The 17,391-nt window shown below is 40.3% G+C and overlaps 1 protein-coding gene across 3 annotated transcripts in view; it reads right to left on the bottom strand.

The window, feature by feature from the left end:
- Positions 1-16,228, bottom strand: part of SRGAP1 (SLIT-ROBO Rho GTPase activating protein 1) — a 299,333-nt gene extending 283,105 nt beyond the window's left edge. For all 3 annotated transcript variants that reach the window (XM_033959332.1, XM_033959333.1, XM_033959334.1), the window contains exon 1: positions 15,706-16,228. In XM_033959332.1, the coding sequence (XP_033815223.1) occupies positions 15,706-15,772 (67 nt within the window). In that variant the 5' untranslated portion in view covers positions 15,773-16,228. The remainder of the gene's footprint in view (positions 1-15,705) is intronic.
- Positions 16,229-17,391: the final 1,163 nt, after the last annotated feature.

Here is a 17,391-nt window from a genome sequence, read left to right as displayed (position 1 = left end):
CTATACATAATATTGTCCCTTTTTATACTTTAATAAAAAGATTAAATATAAAATCATAAGTGCTCAAGTCTTTTGCAGATGGGGACAAAGTCCACAGGGACAGGGTAAGGGTGGAGACAAACTTTGTCCCCATATCTTTCTCTAGCTAAGCTGTCAATAACCATAACTTCCTGTTGTGGCCGCTAGCTGCCACAACCCAATAATTTCAAATGAAAACTTTTATCTAAAAACCACAGAAACCACTGTACACCACAGCTACCAATAGCAACTAGAAGCTGGAACTGCATGTAGTACATAGCCCTTGTCAGTCTCTGAAGTCTGCCAAACTGAGATCCCCAAAATAAATCAGATCTGCTTACAAAGCCATGCTCAAATAAATACAAGGCTCAGCCCTTACTTGAATTTAAGAATTTATTTTGTAGATAACATGGGAAACAGAATTTGCTGGAGCCGTGGAGAGTCCCTGATGCAGAATCGAAACTGGGCACTTCATCGGATTGAGAGAGGCCAACAATGATTTTCATAAGAAGTTTAGCTAAGTAATTTTGATAGTCCACACATATTGTGATTTATGGGGCTAATGGTAAAATCATAGAGACACTTGTGAGACAGAGACACTGAAGAAATTTTTTATAGAAGTACAGTATATAATTTATCATTCTTAAAATCTACATCAGAGAGAGATTTATCATAATATGTTTGCCACTGCTGTTAAGAGCTCCTTGCTCTGTATATAGTGCTTTCTGAGCAGTTTGCACTGCCATGTTACCGAACTTATCTCTCTTTGCATATTAGATTAGTTATTTTAGGTTTGTAAATTCTAGATGTCCACTACGAAATCTTATTTTATTTTATTTTCCTTTTGTAAAGGATTGTTCACATAAGAGATATTTTCATAGACTTTGGTTTTAAGGCTGCGATTTGAGACAAGGAGTTTAGGCCTAGATTCACTAAAGTGCACCGAACTTTGCGATCTGTGGGCAATCTGTGGCCAAGTCTCGGCTAGCGATTGATTCACTACAGCGTCCTCATGAAAATGAAGTGATTGGACGCATGCCTCTTATTGACCCCACGAATTGCGCAGAGCGATTCAGGTACATGAGCAGACCATCCTCTCTACCTGGAGATGCGATCCACACTTGCTCTCCATTTCAGGTCAAAACACTGGTCCCATGAGAATCCAGACTGGAACAAAACAGAACATGTCAGAACATGCCAAAGTGAAGCCCTGCTTTAAACCCACAGGTTAAAAGCACAGGCTCAAAGAGAGGCAGGGCAGCAGAGAGCGGGGCGCTTTTTGCACAAAGGAAAAGTTTTATTTTGATGTTTTTTTATTTTTGATACTGTTATTTCAGGGCTTCAGGGCTGGGATTTCAGGGCGGCAGAGAGCAAGACAGTCGGCAAGGACATGAGCGACTGGTCCTCAGCAGTCACTTCTTTTCTGATCGGAAAGCCCAATCGGTGTTCCTTCTGTTTAGTGAATCACTGCCTTCCTTTTTTTTGAGTTCAATAGTTTTTTATTAAGTATTTTTAGAAAATACAGGAAGCAGTTCAAATACATGAAGTCAAAATAAAGCTTTCTGTATAAAGAGCATATAAATCTATATTTAACTATAGAGGAACATAACAGTGAGAAAGGTTCCTACTATTAGAACTGCATGTGAAGAGAATATAAGAAGAAAGTGAGGGAGAACAACAGAAAAAAGGGAGAAAGATGAAAGAAAAATAAAGAAAAGGAAACTAAAGAAAAGGAAGACAGGAGTGTCTACGAAGCAGAACGTACATAGGTATCTAGGAATGACCAAGGTGATTTGTTAAACTTCAAGTTCGTGAGGGTTCTGGATGTAATTTTTTTCTCATATGCATATGATTCAAATCTATGGTACATACACAGAGAGTTCCACCAAAAAGTATAGTCTAATAACGAAGATGATTTCCAGTTTTTCAGAATGTGCATGAGAGCAGTCACAAAAGACCAATGACGAATAGTATGAGTGGAAGTCATGAAGTCAAAACGTATATGCATAGAAGACAGTGTTTCAATGAGTGAGAGCCATTGTGAATAAACAGAAGGAGGCAGCGAATATGTAGAGCAAATAATATCAAAAGGAACAGACAGATTTGGAGTAGACAATTGATGGGCAAACCATAGACCCGCCCACTGCCATCTTTTCCATGAAAGGGATTTGCCATGGTTTTGAATGTTAAAGTTATTCCAAAGGGACATGAGTGGACTATCATAAACTGAGATCTCAGCCAATTTATCTAGAAGATGAAGAGCATGTTGCGTTGAACTCAGCAAAGAGTACCTTCTCAAGTGTCTGGGTATTGACACTGTTAGTAGGCAGGAGGTGTGTAAAGGCATGCATAAAAAGCTCTCCATTTCAAACCAGGCAGGAGGATCTTGGAATAGGGAGTCAGTGAGCCAGTAAGCACCATATTTAGCTAGTGAAGCAATATAATAATGATAAAAATCCGGAAAATTAAGACCACCATTAATCTTAGAGGCTTTCAGCTTGGCGAGAGCAATTCGAGGTTTTTTCTTGTTCCAAATGAATTCAGATAGCTTCCTATTTAGCCATTGAAAAAATGACTTCCGGCATGTGCGGATTGGATCGGGTGCATGTGCGGATTGGATCGGGTGAATCGGGTCGAGATTGGAGAAGGCTCAGAGGTCGGAGAAGGTTGGGACACGATCGGTGAGCTTAGTGAATCTAACCCTTAGTATTTTGATAACCAGTTCTATTTCATATCAACATTTTAGGAAATTGCTTAAGACTTTTTTTAATTTTATACATCACTGTGTTTGTACAGTTTCTCTTATTGTTAACCACATTGAACTGCAAGGTTTTGCCGTATACAAATAAACTTTTATGTTAAGTTATTAGTTTTCAGGTTTCTGCTAGTATTTAGGTTCAAGGAGCAGTTTTAGCTTGAAATCAATATAAAGCATTTAACTGAAGAATGGTATTAAACATTTAGAAATACGAGGGTCATTTCATAAATAATGCACACTATTTTTTTCAATTTACGTGTTTGTTTGGTTTTTTTCAAGCATTTCTTTACAATCCTTCAATATAGTCTCCCTGCTTTGCAATGACTGAGTCCCAATGTCTGGGAAGCTTCATTATTCCATCCAAGACACCGTTTTGTTCAGTTGCCGAATGGCTCGGGTACCAGCGGAAGAAAGCTTTTCCAGAGATGCAAAATGATGTCCACGCATAGGCTGTTTCAACTTTGGAAAAAGGTTGAAGTCTGGTGGACTTATGTCTGGACTGAAGGGAGCATGAGTTAACACCTCCCAGCCGTATTTGCGTAGTTTTTCAATGACGAGTGGAGAGCTCCATTTTCCCCATGACCAAAAAAATTTCTATGAGTTCAATCAAAAGTCAAACAAATGATAATTTTTGCTTATGATCATGAAGGCATCATCATCACAGACAAAGTTCCATGTGGAAGAAGTGTCACAGCAGTGTATTATCGCGATTTTTTGCAAAAAATGCGCATAAAAATGCACAAAACCCGACCTCAGTTGCTCTTGGCTGGGCCACTCATTTTTCACGAGAACGCTCGCCTGCACATAGGGAATGTCATTGAAAAACTATACAAATACTGCTGGGAGGTGTTACCTCATGCTCCTTACAGTCCAGACATGAGACCACCAGACTTTGACCTTTTTCCAAAGTTGAAACAACCTATGCATGGATATCATTTTGCAACGCTGGAAGAGCTTTTTTCCGCTGGTACCCGAGCCATTCGGCAACTGAACTAAAACGGTGTCTTGGATGGAATAATGAAGCTTCCCGGACGTTGGGACTCGGCCATTGCAAAGCAGGGAGACTATATTGAAGGATTGTAAAGAAATATTTGAAAAAAATTTAAAAAAAACATTTAAATTTTAAAGAAATAGTGTGCATTATTTATGAAATGACCCTCGTACATTGACCAAAGCAGATTGCACAACAAAAATAACAAAAGCATCACACACACCCCTACCCCCTTAAGTACAAAACCTGACTGCACCAAACTACAGATCTGGCAAACAAGGAGGCTGTATGGTATATGAATTGCCTTGTGGTTCAGAAATCATCTGTGGAGCCAAACCTATTTACCCAGTGGCTTCTTAAATTTTTTTGTTTTGATTCAAAGGAAAATCTAAAGTTTAACAGGGCAATTTTGTTCCAAGTTCTAGAGAACCAAATGAGCTATTTTGTATCAGAAACCTACCTTAGCAAATGTGTTCAGATGTCACAGCACAAACTTTGTTCTCATCAGATGTCCTCGCTGTTCCCACCTGAGATTAGCATACATATTCCACTGTTCTTAGAGCCCTAACTTCTATTTGTTGGCATTCCTAGGGGCCAATTCTTTTGTACCTGAAGGTTTGCTTTGAAAAAAAAAAAAAAGTACTTAAAATCTCTGCCACTGTGTAATTATTTGTCAAATAAGCTTATTTGAGCAGTGCCAGCTCACAATGCAGGAGCACCCTCCCTAAATTTATTTAGATCTATAATAGTAGAAGTGGCTAGACAGGTATAGAATAGTCTTAATGGTTAGAGCAGCAGGCCCAGAATCAGAGAAGTTACAGTTCAAATCCTGTCTCTCTCACTAACATGCTTTGTAATCTTGGGCAAGTATAGTTTATGCATTTGTGTCTAGAGAATGACTGCGGTTAACAACAGGAAACCATCCCCGTGTTAATCTTTAAGGCGAGAGGGAAGAATCAGAGTATAAATGGGCACAGTCACTGATCCTCAAGTCTTACATTGAAGAATGCTGGTGTAGAAGGACTGAGGTTGAACTAAAGAATGAACATAGGATGACTTCCCGTGGTTATCTGTGGAGAAGGGAACAAATTCTGTCCAGCCACACATTTGATATACAGTACTCCCCCCAAATTTGTGGGAGTTCTGTTCCAGGAGCACCCGTGAATTTTGAAAAACCTCAAATGTGGTTTAGAAGTGGATATGAGGCAGGAGAGGGCTGCAGGGGCGGCGATGGGTGCTAAAAAAACTATTTAGGCTGAAATGTGGTTTGACTGTGCAGAAGGTGATGGGGGGGAGGGAGGAGGAATTGGCTGTGCAGAAGGCTGACGGGGAGAGAGGAGGAGGAGGAAACGGCTGTGCAGAAGGCTGATTGGCTGACCGGGGGGAGAGAAGGAGGAGGAATCAGCTGTGCAGAAGGCTGATTGGCTGGCCGGGGGGGGGGGGGAGAGAGGAGGAGGAATCGGTTGTGCAGAAGGCTGATTGGCTGACCAGGGAGGAGGGGGGTGAGAGGAGGAGGAATTGGCTGTGCAGAAGGCTGATTGGCTGACCAGGGAGCGGAGGGGGAGAGGAGAAGGAATCGGCTGGGCAGAAGGCTGATTGGCTGGCGGGGGGAGGGGGGAGAGAGGAGGAGGAATCGGTTGTGCAGAAGGCTGATTGGCTGACTGGGGAGGGTGGGTGAGAGGAGGAGGAATTGGCTGTGCAGAAGGTTGATTCGTGGACTCAGTCATTCCCTGTATTTTCTGACCGGAAGAGGCAGTCAGAAAATAAAGCAAATGACTGAGTCCGCGATTCGTGAACTGCAAATTTGCGGGGGTCTACTGTACTGACTTTCAGTTCTACAACCAAAGTGGTTTACATTAAGTCACTTATCCCTCTATTTCCTCAGATACAAATATAAGAGTCCTTTTACTAAAGATTAATGTGCACTAACATAATTAGCATGCGCTAATTGCTTTTTTATTCTTAAGTGCCTTAGCTTACAATAATGTCCTTTAGCATTCACTAAACTTACCCACCCCTTTTATCAAGCTGTGCTAGAGGTTTTTAATGTGGCCAGCAAGGTAAATGTTTCAACATTCATAGGAATTCTATGAGCATTGGAGCATTTACTGTGCTAAAAACCTCTAGTGTAGCTTGATAAAAGGGGCCCTTAGATTGTAAGCGCTCCAGGAACCCGAAACACGTACTCATACGTTGCTCATCTTGAACTAATACTAGAAAGGTAACAGTGTGAGCTAAATCCAAATATGCAGAACTTTTAAAAAAGCTATTTGCTATCAGTAATTACCGCAATTTAAGAATTTTTGTTATCTAGAATTGCACCATAGTCCAGACCTGCATACTAGTAGCAGTGATAGCTCAGTGGCAATTTAATTTATTTGTAATATTTATTCTTTAAACAATTAATCTGCATCCACACTATAAAAGCAGGTTGATCATAAACATCCTACTCATAATATCACTTGTAATATCAAAAATTGACTACTGCAATGCTCTATATAAAGGAGCATCTTTAAAAGAAATACGCAGAATCCAGATCATTCAAAATACTGCAATAAAAACAATTATGAAAAAGAAAAAATTTGATCACGTGACACCACTTTTAAAGGAGAAACACTGGCTGCCAGTAATTCATAGAATCTCCTATAAGATAGCCTTACTTACTCATAAAATACTCATAAATAAAGCCCCGATATTTCTGGAAAGATATTTAATACCTTACTCCCCATTTAAGATCAGAGGATAAAGCCCTATTAATAGTTCCCTCTTTAAAAGTGATCTACTCTAGGAGAGACATGATTTTTTCTGTCGCGGCCCCACAAATCTGGAACTTACTTCCAATTAACCTAAGAGAGGAAAAATTACTGAATAAATTTAAAAGCCATCTAAAGGGCTGGCTTTTTAAAGATGCTTTTCAATAAACCGGCTTTATTATACTTGAGGGCAGGATGTGGAGGTTCACTGAAATAGGTGGAATCTGTTCTTTGAAATATGTGGGTACTTGTTTCCCATCCTGTGTATATTAAACCTATACCTGATTTTATTTACTGTTTTATTTTTTTAATATTGTATTTTATACTCCCCTCTTCCCTAATGTATTAATGTCTAGTAGTGTTTTATGTGATGTATGTGATGTATGTGGATTTTATTATTTTTATTCGATTTGTTATTTGCTGTAAATTGCATCGAAATATGATTTTGTGATCAAATCAAAGAATTTATTAAACTTGAAACTTGAAACTCTAATTTTTCCAGGGGGGTGAAAAGCAGGGTTAGAGGGAGCAGCTCTGAAAGAATCTGAGGTCCCAGCTATAAGATGTTTTAACTGATACTTACAATATGTTTCACCTACTGCATGATCATTCCAGAGCATCACAGTTCTCTTTTAAAGCTTGCATTTATTCTGCTTGTTCATTTCTGGCACAAAGTGCTGCCTTCCAAAGAAAAAGTGGACCTGCACCCTGCAGGGTTTATTTTTGGCTGCTCACAGATTAAAGGTATTGCCTCTCCATCCCTCACCAAGAGCTGGAATGCAAAACCTGGGCTCATCTAAGGTGTTATGAAACTCCCTCTCGTTCACATAACATTTGAAATGTAGACTCAATAGATATGCTTATGCATGTGTTTTGCATGCATAAATCTGTCTAAATACGCTTCTGGCAACAAGTCAAGTATGTGTGTGTGTAAAAATACACACACACATTTGTGTATGTGTCTCTTTAGTTCCTTGAAAAGCTAGATGAAAAGTCAGTTTAGCTAAACATATTTACTGTATCATGAAGGGTTAAGAAGTCAATATATTACTGGTCAATACTGTGTGTTAAGCTTTCTAATTAATGGTCTTTTATATCCATGATCAAGCAGTTACACAGCTGAGTTATAGTCCTTTAAAGCAGAAAAAATAAATATACATATTGAAGACAGTTTAAGAAGACTGCATTTAGCGAGAGGTTCTGATTTTGTCAGTAAAAAATCTGTCCATCGATTCTCATTACAGAGTCTGCACAGTGTATATCACACTCAGAGAATTCAAAATTCATAAACCACACAAAAAATTTCAGTAGTTCAGTGCTTTATATACTGTAGAATTAAAGCAAATTTTAAAAAGCTCCACATAATTGAGAAGTACAACACGGTTCATAGGAAAAAAGTACCTGCAGACTTTTAATCTGTTTTTCTATGGGACTAAATATTTGCTGGCAATGTACCAAGATTTGAAAATCAAATAAAGGACAAGCAGCCTAATGGTGAGGGCACTGAATATGAACTGGAGATTCCAGGTTCAAATCATGCTGATGCTCCTTGACATCTTAACTATCCATTGCCTCAGGTAGGACACACATTGAGAAATATCTACTGTTCCTGAATGTACTGGTAACTCACTTTTTTGCTTCTAATAGAAAGATACCTGTGAACTAAATCCAAAATCTACATGCACTGTTTCCTAAACCTGCCCTCTCCCCACTTCAGGAATGTCTCTCTATCTGGATAAAATTTTGCAGGCCAGGAGAATCTAATATAATAAAAGCCTACTCGCGCATGCGCACTCTCATCTGTGTGTTCCGTTTTCCATGCGCTGTAGGGCACCGCAGGTAGGAATGCGCATGCGCGCGAATCTCTGTCTCTCTTTCCCCCGAGGCACCATGACCCCCAAACACCTGGCATCCCCTCTCTCCCTTGCCTGATAGCCTCACCTGCCCCACCTTCCTCTTCCTGCCAGTCCCAGCTGGGCTCACTCCTCCCCTCTTCCCTCCCCCCTGGCAGCCCTGAACCTGTTCTCCGTTCCCCGCAAGTCTCCTCCTCCAGCGGTTAATCCACTGTCGCCTCCGTCACCGTTCGACAGTCTTCAAGATGGCGCGGCAGGGGTAATGCAGGTGGAGACTGTCGGCCGCCGCGGCTCTTAGCGGCTGCAGGCCACCGCGGCTGTCCGGAGGCCTGACGTGAGGTAAGGGGTGCTGCTGGACAGGGGAACAGACGGGGGGGGGGGGGTGAGAAAAAGGAAGGGAGGCCTGGGCAAGGGGGGAAGAAAAAGGAAGGGAGGCCTACTACTGGACAGGGGGGACAGGAAAGAGGTGCTGATGTACAGGGGAAGAGACGGGGGGGAGGAAGAAAAAGGAAGGGAGGCCTACTGCTGGACAGGGGAACAGCAAAGAGGTGCTGATGGACAGGGGAAGAGACGGGGGGGGAAGAAAAAGGAAGGGAGGACTACTGCTGGACAGGGGGACATGAAAGAGGTGCTGATGGACAGGGGGGAGCTGCTGCTGGATAAGGGGAGCAGTGAAGGGGTGGTGGTGGACACAGGGAAGGGAAAAGGAAGGGAAAATGGGTAGATAGCCGAGGAAAAATAAACAGAAAGAAAGACAGAAATACAGAAAGCGGCTAAGGACAGAGAGACAGAAATAAATAAACACAGACACACACAAATATATTCTAGCACCCGTTAACGTAACGAGCTATAAGACTAGTCCATGTATATTTTTAGCCAATTTCATCTATCCATTGCCTTATCTGTAATATTTATTTAAATTAATAGTAAATTAATATTTATTTCAACAAATAGTACATCAATAAGAATAAAATATTTCCGGATTCCAAGATGGCCGCAGCAGCAAGTTAATGGAAGAGATGCATTCGGATATTTTCCATTTTCATACCTTTTTTGCTGGATACCATGCCAAAAAGAAAGGGAAAAGGAATCGGTGCAGCCTCCCAATATCTCAGGATCCCTTCTAGCAGCACGATAGATGAAATCTTGCGGCATCTTACTGGAGGTTTGGAGCAGTCTGAGAATCTGTTGCCGATGCCAGCAAGTGACGCCGTAGCGGATGACTTGGGGCTCGATGCTATGCTAAGCCCAGACCATAGAGATCCACCCCCCAAGGCCACAGCAAGCAAGCTCTCCGCAGGAAATGAGCATGCCCAAAGAGGCAGGGATCATACCGCGAGAGGCTAATCCACCTGAGAGCTTGTTGAAGTCAGTGGGGAACTTGATTTCCTGGAGCTACCTATGGCCGGAAGATCTTCTGAGGAGGGATTTTGGAATCTAAGCCAGCATCTGGTAAGCCTGTAATGCTATTGAAAGATTTTTCCTTGTTAACAAAACCACCAGAAGTTACGGTGGAGACCATTTTCCCCGCAAGTTAAAGAGATTGAAGGAAACTTAAAGAAACAGAAAGAAGAAATTGTGCAATTAAAATAAGAAGTTGAAATAGGTAAAAGTGAGACGCAAAAATTGAATATGGAATTGAAAACAGTCAAAAATTTTCAGGAAATGCAAATTAAAGACAGTAATAGTATTTGGAGAAAATTAGAATCTCTTGAAAATTATAACCAGGCTAACAACTTGCGGATTTTAAATTTCCCCAAAAATCCTATTACAATTCCTCGAGATATGCTGAAGAGATATTTCTTAAAAGTCTTGAATGTTCCAGAACAATTATTACCTCCTTTTGTTAAAGTAATTACCTTCCTGACAAGAAACGACAGGAACAATCAGATCAAGATCAAAATTATCAGGACAAGCCTCTTGATGTTTCCGAATTGTTGGAAACTTCAGAGGAAACACTTGTGAAACCAGCAACATTATTAGTAACAGTGATTTTAGCGCCTGATAAGAAATGGATAATAAGGCTATTTTTCAAAAATAAGCCAAAAAAATTTTGGGGACAAAAAATATTAATGTTTCTGGATGTCTCTAAAGATACTCAGAGAAGAAGGAAAAAATTTTTGTTGATGAGACCAGCATTAACTTCTATAGGTGGAGTTTTCTTTTTGCGCTATCCGTGCAAGTGCATAATCAGATATAAATCCTTTAAATATGTTTTCTTTGACACTTCCCAGTTGACTGTTTTTTTGTCTCTAAAACACCTTGATAAAGTATAAGTTATAATAAATGTAGAATTAATCTCCTACCATTAAAGGCTGTCTTTTTTCTTTGATTTACGGTAAGTATTTTGATTGTATTATGTTCAGTCACTCAGTGAATCTTGGAATCTTTATAATTGAGGGCTTGAGAATGATAGAAAATTGTTTGATTTCTTGGAATTTGATCCTTGCTTTGTTTTGAGTTTTTTTTAAATTTCTGTCAATCCTTCTATTCAAGATGATTATGCTTGGAAATATATTTGGAAAATTAAATAAAGATTTAAACAAAAAAAAGAATAAAATATTTCCAAGTATTCCCCAAATTCCTACTGAAGCCATTCTTTTCCTATTACTTTGTGAAGGCTGCAGAATAGAACTCCCTGTTTTAGTGACTAGAGTGGAAGCATGCTTAGGAACGCAAGCTTAGACTTATTAACACACAAGTTGTCAGGACTTCTTATGTCTGTTAATATTATAACAAAATTAGGCAAATCCAGTTTGTTTATTCAGTGCATTTTTTTCTAGCAAAAAAAGGTACCAGTACTCAAATAGCAGGCCATTCTTCAGGAGTGGGATGAACACTAACCCCCTCTTTTACTAAGGCACGCAAGCCTATTAGTATGCACTAAATGCTAACGCATCCATAGAATATAATGGACGCGTTAGCATTTATCGCACACTATTTAGTGTGCGCTAAATCGGCTAGCACGCCTTAGTAAAAGGACCCCTGAGTGATCTACCGAACTAGCCAGCCCAGAATGCATTAAAAGGTAGCAAAACTTGTGTGCAAAACTTGAGCTCTTTTATTAATACTGGGCGACCATGGATCGTTTTTATCAAGAAATGGAAAAGACGCCAATACTCTGTACCCGACTAACCCCTCAAGAAAGCCCTGATTTTGTTATACAAGAGGAGAGTTATTTTTACCAGGCTGCCCACAAGTATGAACATGTTATACCATTTTTCAAAGGGAAAGTACCTTCCTTTTGAAAATTATCCCTACAAACTACATGCGTACATTTATACCTCTATTTAGTATGCACGGAGGGGGGAGTAATTTTATAACAGGACCCCTATGTTAAATAGGTTCCCAGATCAAACAGATCACAAATGTGTTTTTTATTTTTATTTTGGCCTTATACCTGCTCTAAAGAAAATATAAATTTGTGTGCACATGCATATTTAAATATAGGGCTTTTATTCTTAGACATTTAAAATTTAGGTGTTATTTTCCAACTAATTAGGGATTTTTGATAGTACAAAAAAATCTATACTTTCACAACACAGGTATCATTCTTGCAACCTTTTCTTGTAGAGCCAAAAATGTACGCTTGTGTTATTTAGCCTTCATCAGACAGGGGAGAATATGGAAAGTTGTGGTTTTTTCTCCTGTGTTTATCTGATAAACACCTATTTTCCTTTTTTTTTGGCCTCAGAGTATTTTATTAGTATTAAATAAAATCCATATTTACAAAACTGTGTATATATAACAACTCTACTTCTGCACAGCCCAAACTATGACCCCGAGAATTCATGCACACAGAAGAGACTTGGCTGAGGGGCTTCAAGATAAAATTACATTATTCGCCGATGACGCCAAACTATGCAACATAGTAGGCAACCGCACAACAGATGAAAGCACAGTGCCCGACAAAAGCTCAATGCCCGACAGTATGACGCAGGACCTACTCCTGCTGGAGCATTGGTCAAAGACTTGGCAACTAAGTTTCAATGCCAAAAAATGCAAGGTCATGCACCTTGGCAGCAAAAATCCATGCAGGACTTACACCCTAAATGGTGAGATCCTAGCAAGGACTGTAGCAGAACGTGACTTGGGGGTGATCATTAGCGAAGATATGAAGACTGCCAATCAAGTGGAGAAAGCTTCATCCAGGGCTAGACAATCATGGACTGTATCCGTAGAAGTTTCGTCAGCTGTAAGCCCGAGGTCATTATGCTGTTGTACAGATCTATGGTGAGACCCCATCTGGAATACTGTGTACAATTCTGGAGGCCGCATTATCAAAAAAGATGTGCGGAGAGTTGAGTCGGTTCAGCGAATGGCCACCAGGATGGTTTCAGATCTCAAGGATCTCCCGTATGAGGAACGACTGGGTAAATTGCAGCTGTACTCACTCGAGGAACGCAGAGAGAGGGGAGACATGATCGAGACGTTCAAATATGTCACAGGCCGTATCGAGGTGGAAGAGGATCTCTTTTTCCTTAAAGGACCCACGGCAACAAGAGGGCATCCGTTGAAAATCAGAGGTGGGAAATTTCATGGCGACACCAGAAAATATTTATTCACCGAAAGGGTGGTTGATCGCTGGAATAATCTTCCACAACAGGTAATTGAGGCCAGCAGCGTGCTAGATTTTAAGAAAAGATGGGATTGGCATGTGGGATCTCTTCATGGAGGTAGTTAGGGGGTAGGCCATTAGTGTGGGCAGACTAGATGGGCCGTGGCCCTTTTCTGCCGTCATGTTCTATGTTTCTAAGCCCAATTTCTATATATCGCATTCTACTGTAAGTAGTGTGAGCAAATTGGAGCACATAACAAAATTATTTAACAAGCTAATCGGCAACAGTAATTAGCAATAACTCTTTATAATTGGCACTAATTAGAAGTTACATGCATAATTTTGTAGGCACATTCTATAAAGTTGTGCACATCACTTCTAATGTGTGAATCTCAAAAAGGGGCAAGGGGTAGAGCACTGGTGGATTGTGGGCTTTCCTAAAAGTTAGGCACACTATTATAGAATACGCCCGATCTGCACACAACTTTTGCGCAAGTATTTAGGTCTGATTTTCCTTGGCGGGGTGTGCCTAAGGGCTCCTTTTACTAAGTCGTGCTAGCGTGACTTCATCACGCGCTAACCCCCGCGCTGGCCAAAAACTACCGCCTGCTCAAGAGGAGGTGGTAGTGGCTAGCGCGTCCCGCGGTTTAGCGCGCGTTAAACCGCTAGTGCGCCTTTGTAAAAGGAGCCCTAAATGTTATGCTGTATATAGCTGCTAAGTGCAAGTCTATAAATAGTGGAAGCCTTTTATAAAATCACGTTAAGCGCCATTCTAATCAGCGTCAATTTTTTAAGCACCATATATAGAATTTGTGGGAGACTGCATAATGTGGGCACAAGTTTTTCATGTGTGTACTTATTACAAGTGTGTGTGGTTACACAATTTTATAAAAACCTTTTTTCCATGAAAAACAGATCTTTACATATGGAAGTTTTATTAAAAAAAAAAAAATATCCAAGAAAACACAAAAATGTGTGATAAAGTCCAAAACACACCAATTTTGATCCTGGGAGCACCTCTACTCCTTGCAGTAAAATAATTCACAAAGCGCATGCTTTGACCATTCTCTGGACAATTTTATATTAAGCCATTACATTATATGTGACATTCTGAATCATGGAATATAAGTTTCTGATATTAAAAGTACTGTTCTCAGTAATAGAACCACAATTTGATTACATAGAAGGCAAGTTGGAATTCAAAAAGCCCAGAATAAGTGACTGAATTCTGTTCCAAATTATTTTTTTAATTAGGTGGATTTTACCCCAAACCTCTTCTCAGCTAATGTTACTGCTTAAATACCTGCATCTAAATTATAAGTATAAATAAAGCAAGCACAAATAGTAAGAGTGTCTAATTTTAGAACATTAGTGAGCTCACACCATGTAGCAAGCAGCAAGTTTAGAAGATCTAATTACTAAACATAATAAGTATAATTTTCTTCTTTGATAATAAGGCTGCACTAAGACATAAAATTTGCTGATGGAATGAAAGCCTTTCATATGACTAATTTTGAGTACCTCATTGTAATATATAGAGAGAATTTGCTGGGGTTGTGTGTTCTTCATTGTCAGCCATGATCAAAATTTAAAAAAGGATGGTTTTACAGGCCATTCAATGATTTGACAATATATCAAAATCCCTAACCCTTTTTATATACAACTTTCGTTACACCATCCAAAATTCTGTCTTAGAAATTATAACTAAAGCAGAACTACAAGTCAAATGAGATTTGTCTTTTACATATTTCCCACAGGTGCACCCATACGTAAACCATACTCCTGAACTGTCCAACATCATCTCCGCAGGTTAAAAGCATATGTACCCCCATGAAAAATGTGTGTCTATCCATGGTGCAGTAAAAGAAATATATGTAATCAGCAGGCAAGGCGAGGTTAGAAAAGCAGGTTTACATGTGTTTGTATGCCAATTTACATCCTAATTTTTGACAACTCTTACACTGGTAGCATTATGAATAGAAGAAATAGCTTATCTCACATACAGTACTGTAGTTTAAATGGAGGGAAAAAAAACTCTTTTGTTTGGACTTGGTTGAAAATGAAAAAAAATACATTCAAATAATTCTGCCTAGATATTTCATAATGTGTTTTGATTACTTTTATTAAGTTTAAAATAAGTGGTTTCATTGCCAAATATAAAAATAGTATTTAAAATATTGATCAAATAAAGTATTTTGCAAAGCTGATCTGCTTATAAAAACCATTAGGTCAGTTGAGAGAATATAACCAAACATGAATGCTATCCATTAAAAAATGTACCATGTACTGTAATACAGCTGGATTCTAGAGGTAAAAACGAAGCTTAGGCCAAATCTTCCATCCTAGACCTTCAGGTTCAAATTTGTTTTTTTAGTACAACTGACTAATGTCATCTAGATTTAATATCATATTCTTAACATTACATTTCTTATCACTTACTATTTAACCTCTTTCAAACACGAATGTATCCATTCTATTATTAAATAAAGTTGCAGGAACATCATCAAACATTATTTATTTAAAATGAAATAATGTTAGCTATTAGCTTATCTTTTGAAGTGTAAATACAGCGGCCAGTGAAATCTGTCCTCGTTTCCAGTTCATTGTTAGTGCAAAACCCTCTTTGATCAGCAAATTACAGCCAAGTATTCAATGGTAGTAACCTATTGTCTGCTCTCATCGTTTCTTTGAATGAAGCTCATGCGAGCTCTAATTAAGAAAATAAACTCACTCTGCAGGTACCACCATATATACGAAACAAAGGTTCAATTTACCTTTCACTTGACTTTCATATTCCGCTATAATTTCTTTGTCCTTTTTGAACCGGCTGGGAGTCGACATTTTCCAGTTTCTCCAAGAATGAAAGAGTTTCCAAGCCCAGACCCCGTCTGTTTCCAAGGGGAGATGCTGCAGGCTGCGATTCACCAGCAGTGAACGTCAGGCACAGGCGGCATCCTGCTCAAACTAAACACACCGGGATATTGCCAAGGTCCTCCCTAGCGTTGCCAAGTGGACAATTCCCCTGCCAGATTGGACGGTTTTTAAAGATATATAGTCAAAGCTTCTTCTTTTTTTCACCACCCCCTGCGGCAATTTTTTTCTCACCGCGCTACTGTAGACAACGAGCTACGGCTCCCTCCTTTCTCGCTTCTCCATTCAGCTCCCGCGGTCACTGGGGAAGGGGAGGGGGGGGGGGAGCTGGGCGCAGCACTCCTTCACGCCTGCGCACCAACACCGAAAAGTCACAGGCTGCCCGCCGGTGAGAGCTCGCCGTAAACCAAACGCTATTTCCGGTTTTACCGCCTCCAATGGCGTGCAGGTTTCCTCCTGGCTGGCGAGAGACCGAATGTATGGAGAATTGAGGAAATAAGACCCCCTGGTGGTAGAGTAAGAGAGGTGCATACAGGTGTTCTAAGCTAAGAGCCAAGGTTTGCTTTGCCTTGCCATTAAGGCATTAATCTGGAGTACAGTAGTTTACCTTTAAGAGAACGAACAACCCAACAGTCGCATTTATATTGCTGATGTAGAGCTACAGGGTTGCCAAGTTATCCGGTTCCAGAAGGGAAATTATAAGTCAGTCCTGGAATTTTGGCAACCGTACGGTCGCATTATGGAAGCTGCAGTACTGATTTCAATAAATAGAATTAGAGACTAATATCAGTTCCAGCTCTGTGAAATTTTCAGACCTTGAATTTCTCCTCCTTGAAATCAGTGTTGCAAGTTCCATAATGCAACTGTGATAGGGTTGTCAGAAATACAGTTCTGATGCAAAGGACATGTAAGTCCTGACAATAGGTAGGGTTACCAGATTTTTTAAGTAAAAATAAATAAATAAATAGGACACGTGGCCCCCACCCTGTCCACCCCTGGTTCTGTCCCTTCCACCCCCAGTCATGCTCCCACACAAACCTTAGTTGTCTTCCCTGAGCTCGGGGCCGCAACTGGAGGGCCTCTGAGCATGTGTAGATGTGCAGCTCAGGCTTTTCAAAACCAGAACAGATTGCTGGGTTTTGGAAATTCCTCCAGGCACCCAGACAGTCCTCTTAAAAAGAGGACATTTGGTAACCCTAGGGTTACCGGTTACCAGATGTCCAGGAAAATCTGGCCATGTTCTCTTTTTAGAGGATTGTCCAGGTACCTGGAGGGATTGCCAAAACCCTGAAGTCTGTCTGGGTTTTGGAAGGCCCCGAGCTTGGAGCACGTCACATCATCACATCACCACCTGTTCATATTCAGAGGTCCTCCAGAGGCGGCCCCGAACTCAGGGAAGAAGGCACCTAGTTTGTATGGGGGCAGAGCAGGGCAAGGCTGGGGGTGGAATGGGGAAGAGACAGGTGTCCTTATTTTTTTAAAGACAAAATCTGGTAACCATAACTATACGTCAGGGAAAACTGGAAATGTCCTCTTTTTTAGAGGGGTGTCCGGATGGGTTTTATAAAATTGTGTGAGTCTGTCCAGGT

Source organism: Geotrypetes seraphini, chromosome 9, assembly GCF_902459505.1.
Source record: "Geotrypetes seraphini chromosome 9, aGeoSer1.1, whole genome shotgun sequence".
Lineage (NCBI taxonomy): Eukaryota > Metazoa > Chordata > Amphibia > Gymnophiona > Dermophiidae > Geotrypetes > Geotrypetes seraphini.
The sequence above is the reverse complement of the archived record's forward strand: the minus strand, read 5'-3'. Positions and strand labels throughout refer to the sequence as shown.